The following is a 15,349-nucleotide window of genomic DNA, read 5'->3' as shown; positions in this document are numbered from 1 at the left end:
CTTCCCTCCCGGGGCAGCAGCATCGGCCGTGGTGGCAGCTGACGGCCTCCCCGGCTTCCTGGACGAGCCCCGGGTCTGGGTGCTTTCCTTCCTGCCCGGCCCACTCCACCCTGCTCCTCTCTGGGGAAGCGGGGCGCTACACCCGGGGACACCACGTGCTGGGCTCCAGATCTTTTGTCGCTGATGGCTAAGGGGTCACCAGGCCCAGCCGCCCTCAGGAAATAGGCTAGAAGAGCCAGAGAATTCTCAGGAAGGGGTGTGGGCCCGGAGTTGTTCTCTGTGCCATACCCAGTTCTGCCACAGGGACAAAACCCAAGAGATTGGGGGAGGCTCATCGGTGCAAGGCCTCACCCTGCCCCCACCCGTGGGGAACTGGTAGAATCTCTGGGGCCTGCACTTACCGTCTGGCCTGGCCGGTGATCATCCTGGCACACTTGGAATGGGAAGTGGGGTAGGGGTGGGGGAGCTGTCACAGAAGCCCTGGTGAGAGTGGCATGAGGACAGGCACCTAAAGAGGAAAGCTGTGAGCAGATGGGGAAAGGGCACTACACACCCCCCCCCCTCTGCCTCCAAAGAGAGTCAACAGGAAAAAGCACAGAAAATTCTGGGAATGGCAGGCCCCTTTGACTGGAAGAACGGAGGTTGCCTGGCTCTGCGGAACAGATGTGACTCTAAACAGGCACAAAGACCCAGAGGGACCTGGAGTCACGAGTCTCCCTCCCTCCCTACTGCCCTGGGCACAGAGTCATGCCAGCTCCCAGACAGATTCCTTCCAAGGATCCCACAATCCTGCTCCGTCACAGCTGCCTGAGACTCAGCCTTGGATGACATTTGATTACTTGATGCCAAGATGCAGCTCCTTTTCCCATCCAGATCTCAAAAACACCTTTCCAACTCTGTCCTTTTGTCACTATATTGCTGTATAGCAAGGTTTCTCAACCGGACAGCACTTGAGAATTAGGGAGGGGTTCTTTAGAGAACAAACATTGATGTATGGGCTTCTTCCCAGAGATGTGATTTCACAGGTCTGGGGCTGGAGACCGCAGATGTAAAGGGCTACCATCAAAACCATCGTGGGCAGACCCTCACTGGAAGGTTGGAGGAGGCCTTCAGATTCTTCATCCCCAACACCCTGCCACACACCTGGGAAGGCCTCAAAGGCAACTGGACTCCCCTAAGGTTAGGAGTTGTCATGTTTTCCCCAGGCATCCACACTGCAGGGCCAAAGGTTCTGGTCCGAAGGGAGGGTGAGGTCTCTGCTCCCTAGAGCTAAATGACCTTTCCTGCTAGTGATAGCCATTGGGACTTCCCGGCAGGGAGAACTAGGGGACTGCCGGCTTTTCCCACCTACTCTACAGGGTGCCTAAGGTGGATAAGGACCCAGCTAAGGCCAGAGAACCGTCCTCCACCCAGGTTCTAGGTTTTAAGATGTAATCTAGTTTAGGGATAACTTTCAGTAACTGCGCCCTCCATTCGGCTGTGCTGGTAATTCTTCACACATTTCAGGAGATTCTCCCAGGTCTGGACCTCAGCAGTCCCCCCTCCCCCCACCCAGAGGGCTTGTGAAGGACCCTGAAGCCACATCTGGGGCCCTGTGTAAAGAACTTGGCAGTGGCCTCAATGCCAAGTGCCGCAGGGGAAATGACAATGCTTACCAAGTGGGTGACCAGCTGTCCTCTCCCAGGACTGCAAAACAGAAATCTGGCCTTGAGCCTAGGAAGGATCTAGAGAACTACAGGAATCATTTCTTGACCTATGACACTATCAAAAGGACTCTTGAAGGTCTGCAAAAGTAGGAGTCTCCTACAGAGGCCTAGTCCCATGTGGTCACCAACAATGTTGTTTCTACTTGACAGCTGAGAGTCATTCATTAACATCTATCTGGGTGACAACAGCTTGCACATGCCAGGCAGAAACACCAACAGCTAAAGGGAAGGGAGGGGGCAGGGAGAATACTGGGGCTAATCCTCTCTGTCCTTTTGTCTCTAAGGTGCTGGGAATTTGTTTTTCTGTTCAAGCCCGGCTCTCAGGGGCCCGAATTCTAGTTTGGGCATTAGGCAAGAGGGTACACTTTTAATAGTTCTCATGGAAAGAAAACTACTTAGGGCAACCAGCCTGTCTTTTATGGGTTTTGTTATTTAAAGGCAAGTTACTGGGCATCTGTGGTTCATGCCTGTAATCCTAGCTACTCAGGAGGCTGAGATCTGAGGATCACAGTTCAAAGCCAGCCCAGTCAGAAAAGTCCACAGCCTCTTAACCTTCAACTGACCACCCAAAAGCCAGAACTGCAGCTCAAGTGGTAGAGAGCCAGCCTTGAGTGGAAGAAAGTCATGAGCAAGTTCTAGTCTCAATGCCAGCACACACAGGTCTGGGGAATGGGGGGTGGGGAAGGACAGCACCAAATGCCCTGGCCCGAGTTAGGGATGGCTCTCCCTTAGAAACCCGCAGCACAGTCAAGTCCTAGTCATTTTGCTCTTGACTTTGCCCCTGGCCCCTTTCCTGGCGAGCATCCCCAGCGTCCGTCCCCAGGCAGGGGACCCTTTGAGAGGCGGCTAGTGCATTTTTCCATTTCACAGATCAAGAAACTTGGGTCCGGAGACTCTGCTGAAATTGAAGGCTGAGCAGATCTGTTCCAACAAATAGTTTTCCCCTGGTCTTGGAGCCCCCAGGACTTGGCCTCCGCCTGCACGTGGCCAGGCCGGGTCCCCAGGTCCCTGGTTCCCTTCCCCCTCTCCCTGGAGCTCGGCCCGGCCTCCCCCTCCCACCCCCGCGCCAGTTCCCGGCTCAGCGGGGAGGCTCGGCGGTCACGTCTCCCCAGCGGGCTCCTACGCCCGGAAAGGCGGGGCGGGGGGCGGCGGCGCCGGAGGCGGGGCGGGGGCGTGGAGCCCGGGGCCCGCCCGGGGCGGCCAGGCGCAGCGCGGGCGGGGACTCCGCTTTGCAGCCACCGCCCTAGCGGGGCGCTACCTCAGCGGGACGGGGAGGGGCGCGGCGGGGAAAGCCGCCAGGCCACGCCCCTGACACGCCGCGCTCGGGAACCCTGCGCGAGCCCCTGTTGCTGGGGGAGAAAAACAGCGCCCGGGCCCCGCCCTGAGCCCACCCTGCGCGCAGCGCCCTCTGCCGAGGCGACCTTGGAGCTGCACGCGTCCCCCCTGAGCCCCACCAGCGAGGACGCACCGGGGAGGGCTAGGCAGAAGTGACCGGTTAATCAAATAGCACCATTCCCTTAGAAAAAGGAAACTTGTGGGTTGGAGGCGTGGCTCAGTAGATAGAGCGCTAGCCAGTGAGTTCCCTCCTCTAACCTTAAAGGAGAACCGGGAAGGCCTGGCTCCCCATGGCTCACACCTGTAAAACTAGCTACCAGAGTAGCTAGTAGCTAGTAGCTAGTAGGCAGAGATCAGAGGATTGCGGTTCGAAGCCAGTTAGGGCAGCAAAGTCCATGAGACTCTACTAATTAACCGCCAGAAAGCCAGAGTGGTTCGGTGCCTCAAAATGGCACAGCACTGGCTTTGAGCCAAGAAGCCCAGGGCTTGCTGGTTAGTTCCTTTATGTCCACACAGGCTTCAAACAATGATCCTCTAAGTCTCAGGCTCCTAAGTAGCTAGGATTACAAGTATGAGGCCCCAGTGCCTGGGCCTTCATTCCCTTCCTCCCTCCATCTGACCCAGTGCAAGAGCCTGACTCCAGCCACCTCCACAACGAAGCCGGTGAGTCCTTTTGAAACCCACACTTGCTTATTATCTCATGTCGTCACCAGGGCCACCTTGAACAGCTGCCCAGGCTTGCAGACTGGCAGCCCCCAAACACACCCCACCTCAGCCATTAAGGCAGTAGGGCTGCCCCTATTTCTCTTGGGAATGGAAGTCTATTAAAAAAATTTTTTTAAAGGCTTTCTGGGATGGGCCTGGCATGGCCCTTGTCCTCACACACATCTCAAGCTCTTCATTTGCCATCCTATGGCCTTTGCACATGCTGTACTTTTTGCACCAAGCATTCTCCATCCTCATCTTCATCTAGTTAATTACCTCCTGCTTTTCATTCATAATCAGTGCAGTTGGCATTTCTCCAGGGAATCTTTGGCCAGGTCAAAGGCCCCATCCTATGCTTGTCAGCACAAGTTCACTCTGTCACATACTCTTACATGTGTATGTTCCATCCACACCTGCCTCCTTTGAGAAACTGCCACGTCTGGCTTGCATGCCATGGTGGCCTATCATGGTATTTCAAACATCTGAATGAATTAGGAGTCCCATAAAGAAGTACTCAGTAAACGTATGAAAGAAAAATATGGAGGGAAGGAAGGAGAGATATTTTGTTTGTTGCTATAGTAAAATGTGTAGTTCTGGTCACCTCATCTCAGGACAAGGCTAGGAGAAGCAGAACCATAGAAATGAGGGTTGTTCCATGAGTTAGTCCAAAATCTGTGTGCGCCCAGCTCTGTGCTAGAACCTGGAGATATGAAAGATGGTCAGGCAGGGGCAACAAAGCAGGAACAGTGACTATCTACCATCCTCTTTCTCTCCTGATTCCCTTCTACCCTTTGCTTGATAATGAAGCCCAGGGACAGCACCCTGCAGGATAGGTCAGAGAAAATTTCACATGAGAAATGGCAGTCAGGAATTAAAAGACAACCACTGTACTTGATTAAAAGCATAAAGCTGGGTGTCTGCAATTGTAGCTAGTCAGGAGGCTGAGATCTGAGGATCCTGCTTGGAAGCCAACTGAGGCAGAAAAATCTGAAACTCTAATTTACCAGGAAAAAGCTGGAAGTGGAGTTGTGGCTTAAAGGGTAAGAGTGCCAGCCTTGGGTGAAAAAGCTAAGCAAGGGCATGAGGCCCTGAGTTCAAGCCCCAGTGCCAGCACACACCACACAAAAAAAGCACATAAACCCTATTTTCTTTAAGCCTGAATAATAAGTGAGCTCTGGGAACTGAGCAAGGGTGTCTTAAGCTCTTCCTGGGGTGGTGGAAGGTTGGAAAACCCTGGGGAAAATGCCTTCTCTCTGGGCATACAAAGTGTGCAAATTAGGAAAATTCTGCAAGGATGGACATTCATCTTGAAGGGAGCATCTGGCAAAACCCATCCTTGTTCGGAGAGATATTCAGACATCTATGTCACAATGACCCAAATGTAATGAATGGACCAACCTTAACATCTCTGGCCTCAGCAGAACAGTATAACAGCAAAAATGTTTAAATATATGAGGTGTGATTACAGGGAGCACTTATCCTAAGGCAAATTTGAACCAAACCCAAATCTACTTTTTCACCATAAATACCCAAGATGTTAGAGCACTCATACCTGTTATCACACGTGCCTGTACCATGTCTGGGTCATGTACTAGCTACCTTTGCTTTGCTTTATTAATAACTTTCTTGGTATCTAATGGGTCCTAAAGTTGTTTTCTGTGATATGATGAACTTGACACCCTACAACCAAGCAAATGACCTCCTCTCTTTAGAACCTCAATGGTTCCAGTAAGTTTAAATCAGAGAATAGGAAGGACTGCCTCACCCAGATTCTCAAAATGAAGAACCAGGGGGCTAAGGGTGTAGCTCAGTGGTAGAATACTTGACTAGCATGATCCTGGCACCATGAAACAAAAATCATAAAGCAGAGCTTGGTGGTGCAAGCTATTCACTAAGGCAAGATGATTGGAGGGCAGCCTGGGCACTGTACAACCCTCATCTCAAAACAAAATCAATCAATGGAGGACAACAAAGAAACCTAATGTGGAGGGGTGAGAGGGAGAGGAAGGAAGAGGGAGAGGGAGGGAGAGGGAGAGAGAGGGAGAGGGAGAGAGAGGGAGAGAGGGAGGGAGAGGGAGAGAGGTGTCACTGCTGGAAACTAGTACTTTGGATTTCAATAGCATGAACAGGAATCTGGGAGGGGAGAAAGTGAGGCAGGAATCCTGGCTCCTTCCTATCTCAAAATGCACTGTAGTGATGCAAGGCCTGGGAGACAAGGACAACTGGTTAAGTTCAGAGGTGAAATCAATTCTGCATACCAAGAAACAACTCCATCATTCCAGTTACAAGCAAAAATGATCCGTGGGCGCCATCTAGTGGCACCACCTGCTACAGAGGCGCAAACCAAGAGCTCATTTTGAAGTGGGCCCCAGGAGTGAGACTTTTGCACTCTTTATTAAGGTGGCCAGCTGGCAGATAGCAGTTGGAACTCAACTGCTGTGAGGAACTCTGCTTGTCACCATTGAAACGAAAAGAAGCCTCAACTTGGGTCTTATGGATTCTGAGCTTTGGTACAATTTTTGAAATTTGAATTTTTTTTTTTTAATTTGAATTCTTAGAACCTGTCCCTAGGAACTTCAAGCCAAAAGTGGTCACCCTTAGGACTTAGCACTTGTTCAACTTGTACCTGTTTTGTATCCAATTTATAGAGCTGCCCCCACCCCCACCGCTTGCTTTATCTAGTTTCTATCTTGTAAAAGAACACTTCAAATATCTGCCGGCGACACCTCAGTTCACATTTGTCACTAGCCAAATCCATCCACACTTGGCATTCCTGTATCCTGTTTGTTGCTACTTTGACAGTAACTAAAAACAAACAAAAACTGTAACCTTTCCCCTTTCTTTTTCGATGTAAGATGCTGTGCACTATAATCTTTTTTTTTTTTTTTGGCCAGTCCTGGGCCTTGGACTCAGGGCCTGAGCACTGTCCCTGGCTTCCTTTTGCTCAAGGCTAGCACTCTGCCACTTGAGCCACAGCGCCGCTTCTGGCCATTTTCTGTATATGTGGTGCTGGGGAATCGAACACAGGGCCTCATGTATACGAGGCAAGCTCTCTTGCCACTAGGCCATATCCCCAGCCCTATAATCTATTTTTATCTTCTATTAGTTTCCTGATCTTATATTGACAGACTCCGAGTACCGTGTCTCCAATTCCTTTCCATTGTGAAATTTGCATCTTTTTAGGAAATCATGTCAAGTTAGAGCAGTATACAAGAGCACTTTTGCTTGGCTTATGTGCTCAAGTATACTTACCACTTGAGTCATATCTCCAGTTCAGCTATTTGCTGGTTATTTTGGATATAGTTTCAAGACTTGGATAGAATACCTTTAAATCTACGTACTTTATTTCCAATCCACCCATTATGGCTTTCTTTCTTTAAATGGGTTACATGTATATAATGAAACACTTCGATCACAATGCCCCTCCCCTCTTTTCCTACCTTCTCTATGGCTGAATAACCATTTATAGGGCCCCTATGTTGTTTCCAGCCTTTCATTGGAGTCACAGTGAGCATTCTGAACATGTGTAAAATTTATCCAGGGTAATGGCTTTTCCTTAACAGATCACCACCCAACTAGTACCACCTATTTGTGAGAAAGCTGCCACCTGTAGTCCAGCACTGGAGAGGCTGCGGCCAGAGGCTGGCCCCTGTAAGGCTAGTCTAGCCTCTGAGCAAGACTATGTCTCAAAAACATAAGGTCAGGAGTAACATAGCTATGTGCATGTTTTAACCCTCCATGGTGTGTATATATGTAATACGTACACACATATACACACATTACCTGCTTTCAGGTGACAGACACTGTGTTGATTCCATAGTTTGGCTCTTTGAATAGGACCATTATACAAATGTCCTTGTTGGGGACTTACATTTTCCTTTGGGTACATTCCTAGGAGAGGCAGAGAACGTTGAGCAGATGAACTCCCATCTAAAGAAAACTAAGTGTGAACAGTTCTGGTTTCCAAGAGACAGAACAAATTCCTCAGCTGTTAACACTAAATGCTGGCTGCTTTTTGAGCCTCAGTGGTTTCAAAGTTCCTGAATTTATAGTTATTTAGGCAAAGACACTATTATTTACAAAGTATTTAGCACCCATCACATATTAAAATCAAAGGAACAATTCCTCTGCATGTTAACAGAAGCACAACTGAAAGTGTAACCTGTATTTTTTCAGGTTAGCTTCTTTTTTAACTGAACTTTTTTGCAGCACTGGGGTTTGAACTCAGAGCTATGCACTTTAGGCAGGGCTTCTACTTTGAACCTTGCCTCCAGATGTAGCTATAATGCACATAGCATTTTACAACTCAGCCATACCATGCATGGGTATTACTGCCATATAAAGAGCAGTAATTGGGGCTGGGAATATGGCCTAGTGGCAAGAGTGCTTGCCTCGTATATATAAAGCCCTGAGTTAAGATTCCCCAGCACCACATATATAGAAAATGGCTAGAAGTGGTGCTGTGGCTCAAGTGGTAGAGTGCCAGCCTTGAGCAAAAAGAAGCTAGAAACAGTGCTCAGGCCGAGTCCAAGGTCCAGGACTGAGAAAAAAAAAAAGCAGTAATTTAAAAAATTAATTTCTTCAGCAAACACTCCCCCACCTCCCAATCAATCCTTAAAGCTAGCTAGTTCACACTTGAAGTACATGAAGTTATCAGCCACCAGCAAATGCTAGTCAAGACCGAAAGTTTTTGCTTCATATTCCTGGCCAGGTTTATATTATGAAAATCTGCATCTGAAAACACTTGCAAAATGTTTTGTGTACCTTGAGGATGGATGCGAAAATGGAGTTTTCTAAAACTTGCATGTGGAAAACAAAACCTGCCAGGAACTGGTGGCTCATGCCTATAAATCCTAGCTACTTGGGAGGCTGAGATCTGAGGATATGGTTAGAAATCAGTCTGGGCAGTTAAGTCCATGAGACTTTTATCTCCAGTTAACCACCAGAAAACCAGAAGTGGAGCTGTGGCTCAAAGTGGTAGAGTACTTGAAAAAAAGAGCTCAGAGATAGCACCTAAGTTCAAGCCCCATGACAGACCCAAATAAATAAGTCATTAACTTATTTGACAGGCAGCAGTGCTGGCACTGCTAGCCCTTCCCTAACATCCACTCACTTCAAACTCAAGCAGAAGTCCAATGTAGAATGAGTATCTGCTAGAAAGATCTTAAAAGCAAGGATCAACAATAGTTGCACCTTAGAACCAAGAAAAGTTTAGTAAGAAATTAGGGCTTTCCTCCTAACCTAGATATGTACTGGATGGTGTAATTGTCATGTAGAAATCTGTAATTCCTGCTTAATTTATACATATATACTGTCTTCATCCATAATATCACAGTTCTACTTATAACTCCCAGCAGGTATCACCTTACTAGATTTCCTTTAGAACAAAAATTCTGAAAGAATGTTCCTAATATACACAACTGTAAGTAAAACTTCATCTCTATTTCACGATAGAAGCCAAAGTAAAACATGAGGAATAAAAACGTTTTATCTGTGTATTCAGAATCACACACAAGTTGCCTTTACAGTTCAATTTACTATATATAGAAATCATTTGGGTTTTGTCAGTTAAATTTTGAATCGAGATTACAATATTATATAAAAAGATTTTACATTAATTCAGTATTTTTTTAGCATACCAAATTGAAATACATAGGTTCAAACTTCAGATTATGGCAGTCTCCAAATACAACAGACATTTCTTAGTTACCATATCATTCCCATGTAATCTCTGCAACACTGAGCTGTTTCACATAAAACAGCTCTCCTAAGAAAATGGCAAAATTGATAATGCCATGAAACTCAAGCCTGTATCATCAAGCCAAGGGCTCAAAGTTGTACCATCTTTGAAAAGGTTTGGCATTTATGGACCACAACAATGCACAATATATAAAGAAGGTAGGGAACATTTCCTCCTCCTTGTTAAGGTTAAAAAAAAAAGTTAATGATAGCTTGGAATTTTGCATAAAACCTCATACTATTCCTTGGGAAAGTCCAAGGACAATTAGATGGCAATGGATTAGGGTCCTGAATTATTTTTCAATTAAAAGAACCCATGGTATTCAAATGGGCTTTAATCAAATCAAAAATATTAAGCACCTACTGGTTTGAGATTTAAATTAGAGATTCATGATCAATTTCTCTCCACCTTGAAATCAAGGTGTAAAAACCAGATATTTAAGTGCATTCCAAACTTCTATGTAGCACAGGTAGAATTTTCTGTCCATTGGCACCAAAGTGAAGTCACATTTCCTCTTGGAAGACAGAAATTCCACATGTGAACACAGAGTAAATTAGGAAACAATGACCCCTGGAGTTTATTATTATTACTATTGTGATTGAGATCTAGGATTACTAATATACTAGCAGTGAACAAAGCAAATTCCTGACAAAACTGTCAGGTTAGTTATGCTAACTACCTTCCCCCCAACCACCACTAAAATCTAGTATGAAAAGAAAAGTAATTGCTAAGCTGAACAAATAGGTAATAACAAGAAACTAATGGGATAGTTCAAACCAACAAAGAAAATCCTAACCTTGAAATCACTGCAACTGAGAAACTGAATAAAGTGTGCTTCAACCCACCCCACCACATTCTGAATTTAAATATTCTGTGCAAAAGAGCATCAGATTTCAGAATATAGATGTAGCCCTTCTTTAAGTTTTAGTGCTCTGCAGTTTTCTGCAATTTTATTTCCCTCCCCCACCAAGTTAAGTATTTAATAGAGTCTTCCATGTCAGCCAAAGACTTGTGATTTAAAGATTTACTAAGGTAAGTACTCTATGCATTCTATCTATACAGAAACACCTATTATTACAATTGGCTTATGCAGGATTAACTTTTTTTGGTGTTAAATTGTTAAAACATCATGCTTACTGCACATCAACTCTCCATAATAAATCTGAACTTCACAATGATTTACCACTTTAAATTACTCATTAAATAACTGAAAAATATACCGAGCAAAACTAAACTTAAGTGGACTATAAGGAAAAATAACCCTCAAAACAGACCATATACACATCTACTTCAAAACTATCTTGCTAGCTAGCCCCTTTCCCATGTTTTTAGCCTGAAAAAACAGTAAAACCTACACAAAAATTTATTGCAATCATACAAGGGTTACATCAGGTCAAATACAACAAATACTATGATGCAATTTTACATTTATTAAACTACAGTTCAAAGCACAAATTTACACATTCTAAATACACTAAACGTATCTAATGAAGTCACACTGGTCTTCCACTGACATTTGATATATCTGGGTGAAAGACATTAACTTTACAAGACTTTTTAACACGAATCCTTAGTATAAAAACTGTGTACTTGTATGTAAACGGTTTAATGGGGAACCCAATTAGTGGGCTTCCATCTCCACTAAGTCATCCATTTTGTTGCATATTTTATTTTAAATGCTTAAGGGGTAGGACAAACTGGTAAGTTTAAAATTTGGATACATTATCTAATCCCCCATTTGCCCCCAATGAATTATAGATGAAGCTGATTTCGTCTGGTCCCAAATAGCAATTACTATTAAATTTTGTTTTCAAGAGCACAGAATAGATTGATTTTTTTTTTCTCAAACTGGAATGTAGACCAGACAAGCTTAACCTGAAATTTCAGATCTAAAGAAGCATTAGTGCCTGTTTAAGCTTCAGTGGAAAAGCTGTCTTCTTGGCTTAGCTGAATGCAAGATGGTGCAAAGAAGAAGTTCTTCATCATCGTGTCTGAAGTAATTCCAGCATCTTGCATCTCATACCTACATGTAAGGAAGAAATATGCCAGTTTGAATTTGAGCCTTTGCAAAGATCATACAATCACATATGACAATGAAATAGAGCAATAATCAGCTTTGCAATAACCCTTAAAATTATTTTTACCACCTTAAATTACATATACTAATGAAGAATGAATATGACAGAAGTGCTTACTTGCATATATGAAAATGGAACAATGAAAAAGTTTTAACAAGGGGTAGTGGGGATAAGTGAAAACTGCTGGAGGAGGTGAGACTGACTGAGATACATTGTACACATGTGTGGAGATGCCACTGTGAACGAAGTCCTTCTCATGCAACTTAATATATGCTAATTTTCAAGCATCTATCTTCTTTAAAATAAAACCACCTTACCAATCACTGAATGACATCATGTAATAAATAGCTGGCCTCGGAAAATCATTAAAAGCAGATGGTTCGTGGAAGGAATCTGCTCCCATGTTATCAAAGATAAGCCAATCTCCCACATTCAGCTCAGGAAGAAGACAGCTTTCCACAATTTGATCAAGCTCATCACAGGATGGACCCCAAAGGCTGCTTATAAACAGAGGCTCATCTTGCTTGTACTTCTGTAAGAAAAGTCATCATTGTTTTTTTTTTCACTCAGTTGTAGGCACTGAATTTGTGGGTGTATAAGAAGCAATTTTTGGTATATCAGCTCTCATGTGTTCATGAGCATGAGGAAAACAGTACTATTAAGCATCAATGGTACCATTAACTCTATATGAAGGCAACAAACTGAGGGGACACAGGCAGAAAAGCATATAAATTTAAAGGGATCTTCCCACCCTAAAGTATTCCTCAAATGAGTGGGTGCTGGTAGGGTTGTGTCATTTATTTATTGGTCCTGGGGCTTGACCTCAGAGCCTAGGTGCCCTCCCTGAGCCTCTTTGTGCTCCAGGTTAGCACTCTACCACTTGAGCCAACTTCCAGGTTTGTTTTTTTGTTTTTGTTTTTTGCCAGTCCTGGGCCTTCGACTCAGGGCCTGAACACAGTCCCTAGTCCCTGGCTTCTTTTGGCTCAAGGCTAGCACTCTGCCATTTGAGCCACAGCGCCACCTCTGGCCATCTTCTATATATGTGGTGCTGGGGAATTGAGCCCAGGGCTTCATGTATTCCAGGCAAAAACACTCTTGCCACTAGGCCATACTCCCAGCCCACTTCCAGCTTTTTCTGAGTAGTTTATTGGAGATAAGATTCTCTCAGGACTTTTCTTAAGCCCAGGCTGGCTTCAAACCCTGATCCTCAGATCTCAGCCTCCTGAGTAGCTGGGATTACAGGTGTGAGCCACCAGCATCTGTCTTGATTTATTTTTGAGTTGGGGGGGGGGCTGCTTGAGATTGAATTCAGTCTTATATAGTTAAGCAACAGGCTCTCCCATTGAACTATATCCCTAAATTCTTACAAACTGTCAAGTAAATTTGGTATTATTTCTTGTTAAAACTTGCCTTGTGAACCTCTGGGATGGTATTTAAGTCCTCAGACAGTTTACTTGCAAAGGAACCATACACACCATCATTCATATAATACATGAAGGCTGGTTCATCACTCCTGGTTTCTTCTACTGAAAACAGGAAAGAAGATGAATTTGCAGTAAAATGTCTAATACATGGTTCGCTTTTAAAGGTACTATCAGACTAAGAATCTGTAAAACCAATTAGCATAATTTTCACATTTCTCAAAACATTTAAAGAATGTACATACCTTTAAAAAAACTAAAATGTTATCACCAACAGTTCAGTAAATATTTTAAAACCACAATGTGATGTACTACATCAAAACAAAACAGACACTAATAATACAAAATTGATTATCTAAAATCAGTGAATAGGGGGGAGACACGAAAGAACTCATATGTACACACTGCCAGTGGAAGTGAAATGCCTGCTGTATGACAGTTAATCTATGCTCAGCATTAACAGATAGGCATTTCTCTCCCTCTACCCACTTTCTTTTCTTTCCACTAAGGTTCTAGTGCTTGCTAGGTTCTCTACCACTCCAGCCAGGCACTCAACCCTTAGAATGGAGTTTCCATGTGCATTTATGTATATACATGTATATGTACCTATGAGAGAAAAAGGATGAGAGGGTAAATTGAAATCTACTGTCTATGTATTAAGATGTCATAGACATTTCACTGAAAGCTGTTAAATAATAAGAGTTGAGAGGATTGGATTTTAATTCAGGAAAAAGATGAGTAGGAAATAATTTTCCTATGCACTGGGATTAGTCCACAGACCTACAGTGGTGCTGGCCAATGAAAAACGTTTTCTTGTTGGAGGACAGACTCTCCAAACATCAGTACCAGATGGATTCATGAAGTCTTATGGAATGATACCTTGATTATGGGCCTTTTGAAAAGCTACCCTGTCCCCTAGAGCTAGCTGGCTGAAAATGACTACTAACTTTATGTCCACCTATTCATTTTTTGACTAAATGCAATTATCTACTAACAAAAAAAAAAAAATTGTAACCTACCTCCAGAGGAAAATTTATCATTTTCAACAACTTTCTTAGCAATGATATTAACTGCAAGTGTAAATGCAGATGACACATAGTAGCTCCCAGGTTCTGATATTATCTTAATGCCAGAGCTTTCAGGAAAGTAGATATCCAACAGAGGGCTGATAACATGATTAACCTATGGTTTAAAATTTCAGATTATGGTTTCAATATGGGATTACAGAACTCTCAGCGTTAAGAGATAGCTATTAATGAAATTTCTCATGAAAACACACTCTCTAACACTGTTCCTGATTGATTAGCAATGGAGGAACAAAATTTTGGTCTTGGGGCTTGAAAACTTAGGGACTAGGGTGCAGTCCCTGAGCTTTTTTGCTCAAGGATACCTCTCTACCTTTGGGAGCCACAGCTCCACTTCCATCTCACAGACTTTTCTGTCCAGGCTAGCTACAAAATGTGATACTCATATCTCAGCTTCCAGAGTAGCTAGAATTACAGGTATGAGCTACCAGTACCTGGCTCCATTTCTTTTTTCTTCCCAGCTTATGCTGGGTGGGGCTTGAACTCAGGGCTTCACCATCTTGCTTAGCTTTTCTGCTCAAGGCTGGTGCTTTAACCACTTCTAGCTTTTTGGTGGTTAACTGGAGATAAGAGTCTCTAGGACTTGTCTGCCTGGGCTGGCTCAAACCTCAGATCTTAAGCCTAAGTAACCAGTATTATAGGCATGGGCCACTGGTGCCTGGCCAAGTTTCTAAATATTAAAGAATGTATACAAATATAATTGAAACAGAACTTTTTCCTGTGGATCTAGGAATTATATCTCAGTGATAGAACACTTGGTTGGTAAAGTGCAAAGTTCTAAGCTTTATGTTCAGCACCACACAAACAACAAAAAGTCTTGTGATAATCTGACAGTTCAAAGAATTTCAAGCTTGTCAGTTATTAGGTCTTAATTTCTTGCTCATTTTCTTAAAAAAGGTCTTAATTTCTTGCTCATTTTCTTAAAAAATTTTAGATGCTATCTATAGTCTAGATGTTACAGGCTTTTATTTTCTGCTGTTGTAAAAGTTCTAATCTAAATCCCCATCAACTAAGTAGCAAAGAAAGCACAGTCCAGTGAAAAAGAGTCTTACCTCTTCTAACTGAAATTCAGTTCCTGTGAAGCCTCCACCAATGTCTAACATGTTCATGGTAAAGCCAAGTTCTCCCTAGAAGTGAAAAACACACTGAAGTCTTTCCAGACCATACTGGATATGAGATTATTAAAACAATCCTTTTTGACCTTTCCTACATCAGACATTTTGATTTTATTTTTACTTTTTTGGGGGAGGGGAGGGTCAGTTGTGGGGCTTGAATTCAG

The 15,349-nt window shown here is 43.9% G+C and overlaps 1 protein-coding gene across 4 annotated transcripts in view; it reads right to left on the bottom strand.

The window, feature by feature from the left end:
- Window positions 1–9,216: 9,216 nt before the first annotated feature.
- Azin1 (antizyme inhibitor 1) overlaps window positions 9,217–15,349 on the bottom strand; it is a 33,296-nt gene continuing 27,163 nt past the window's right edge. For 3 of the 4 annotated variants that reach the window (XM_048358496.1, XM_048358498.1, XM_048358497.1), the window contains 5 exons: window positions 15,123–15,197; window positions 14,005–14,167; window positions 12,975–13,090; window positions 11,882–12,096; window positions 9,217–11,509 (listed from right to left, as the gene is read on the bottom strand). In XM_048358496.1, coding sequence (XP_048214453.1) covers window positions 11,398–11,509; window positions 11,882–12,096; window positions 12,975–13,090; window positions 14,005–14,167; window positions 15,123–15,197 — 681 coding nt within the window. In that variant the 3' untranslated portion in view covers window positions 9,217–11,397. The remainder of the gene's footprint in view (window positions 11,510–11,881; window positions 12,097–12,974; window positions 13,091–14,004; window positions 14,168–15,122; window positions 15,198–15,349) is intronic. The other variant, XM_048358499.1, reaches the window with a different exon arrangement.

Source organism: Perognathus longimembris, chromosome 12 (genome assembly GCF_023159225.1).
Source record: "Perognathus longimembris pacificus isolate PPM17 chromosome 12, ASM2315922v1, whole genome shotgun sequence".
Taxonomy (NCBI): Eukaryota; Metazoa; Chordata; class Mammalia; order Rodentia; family Heteromyidae; genus Perognathus; species Perognathus longimembris.
The sequence above is the reverse complement of the archived record's forward strand: the minus strand, read 5'-3'. Positions and strand labels throughout refer to the sequence as shown.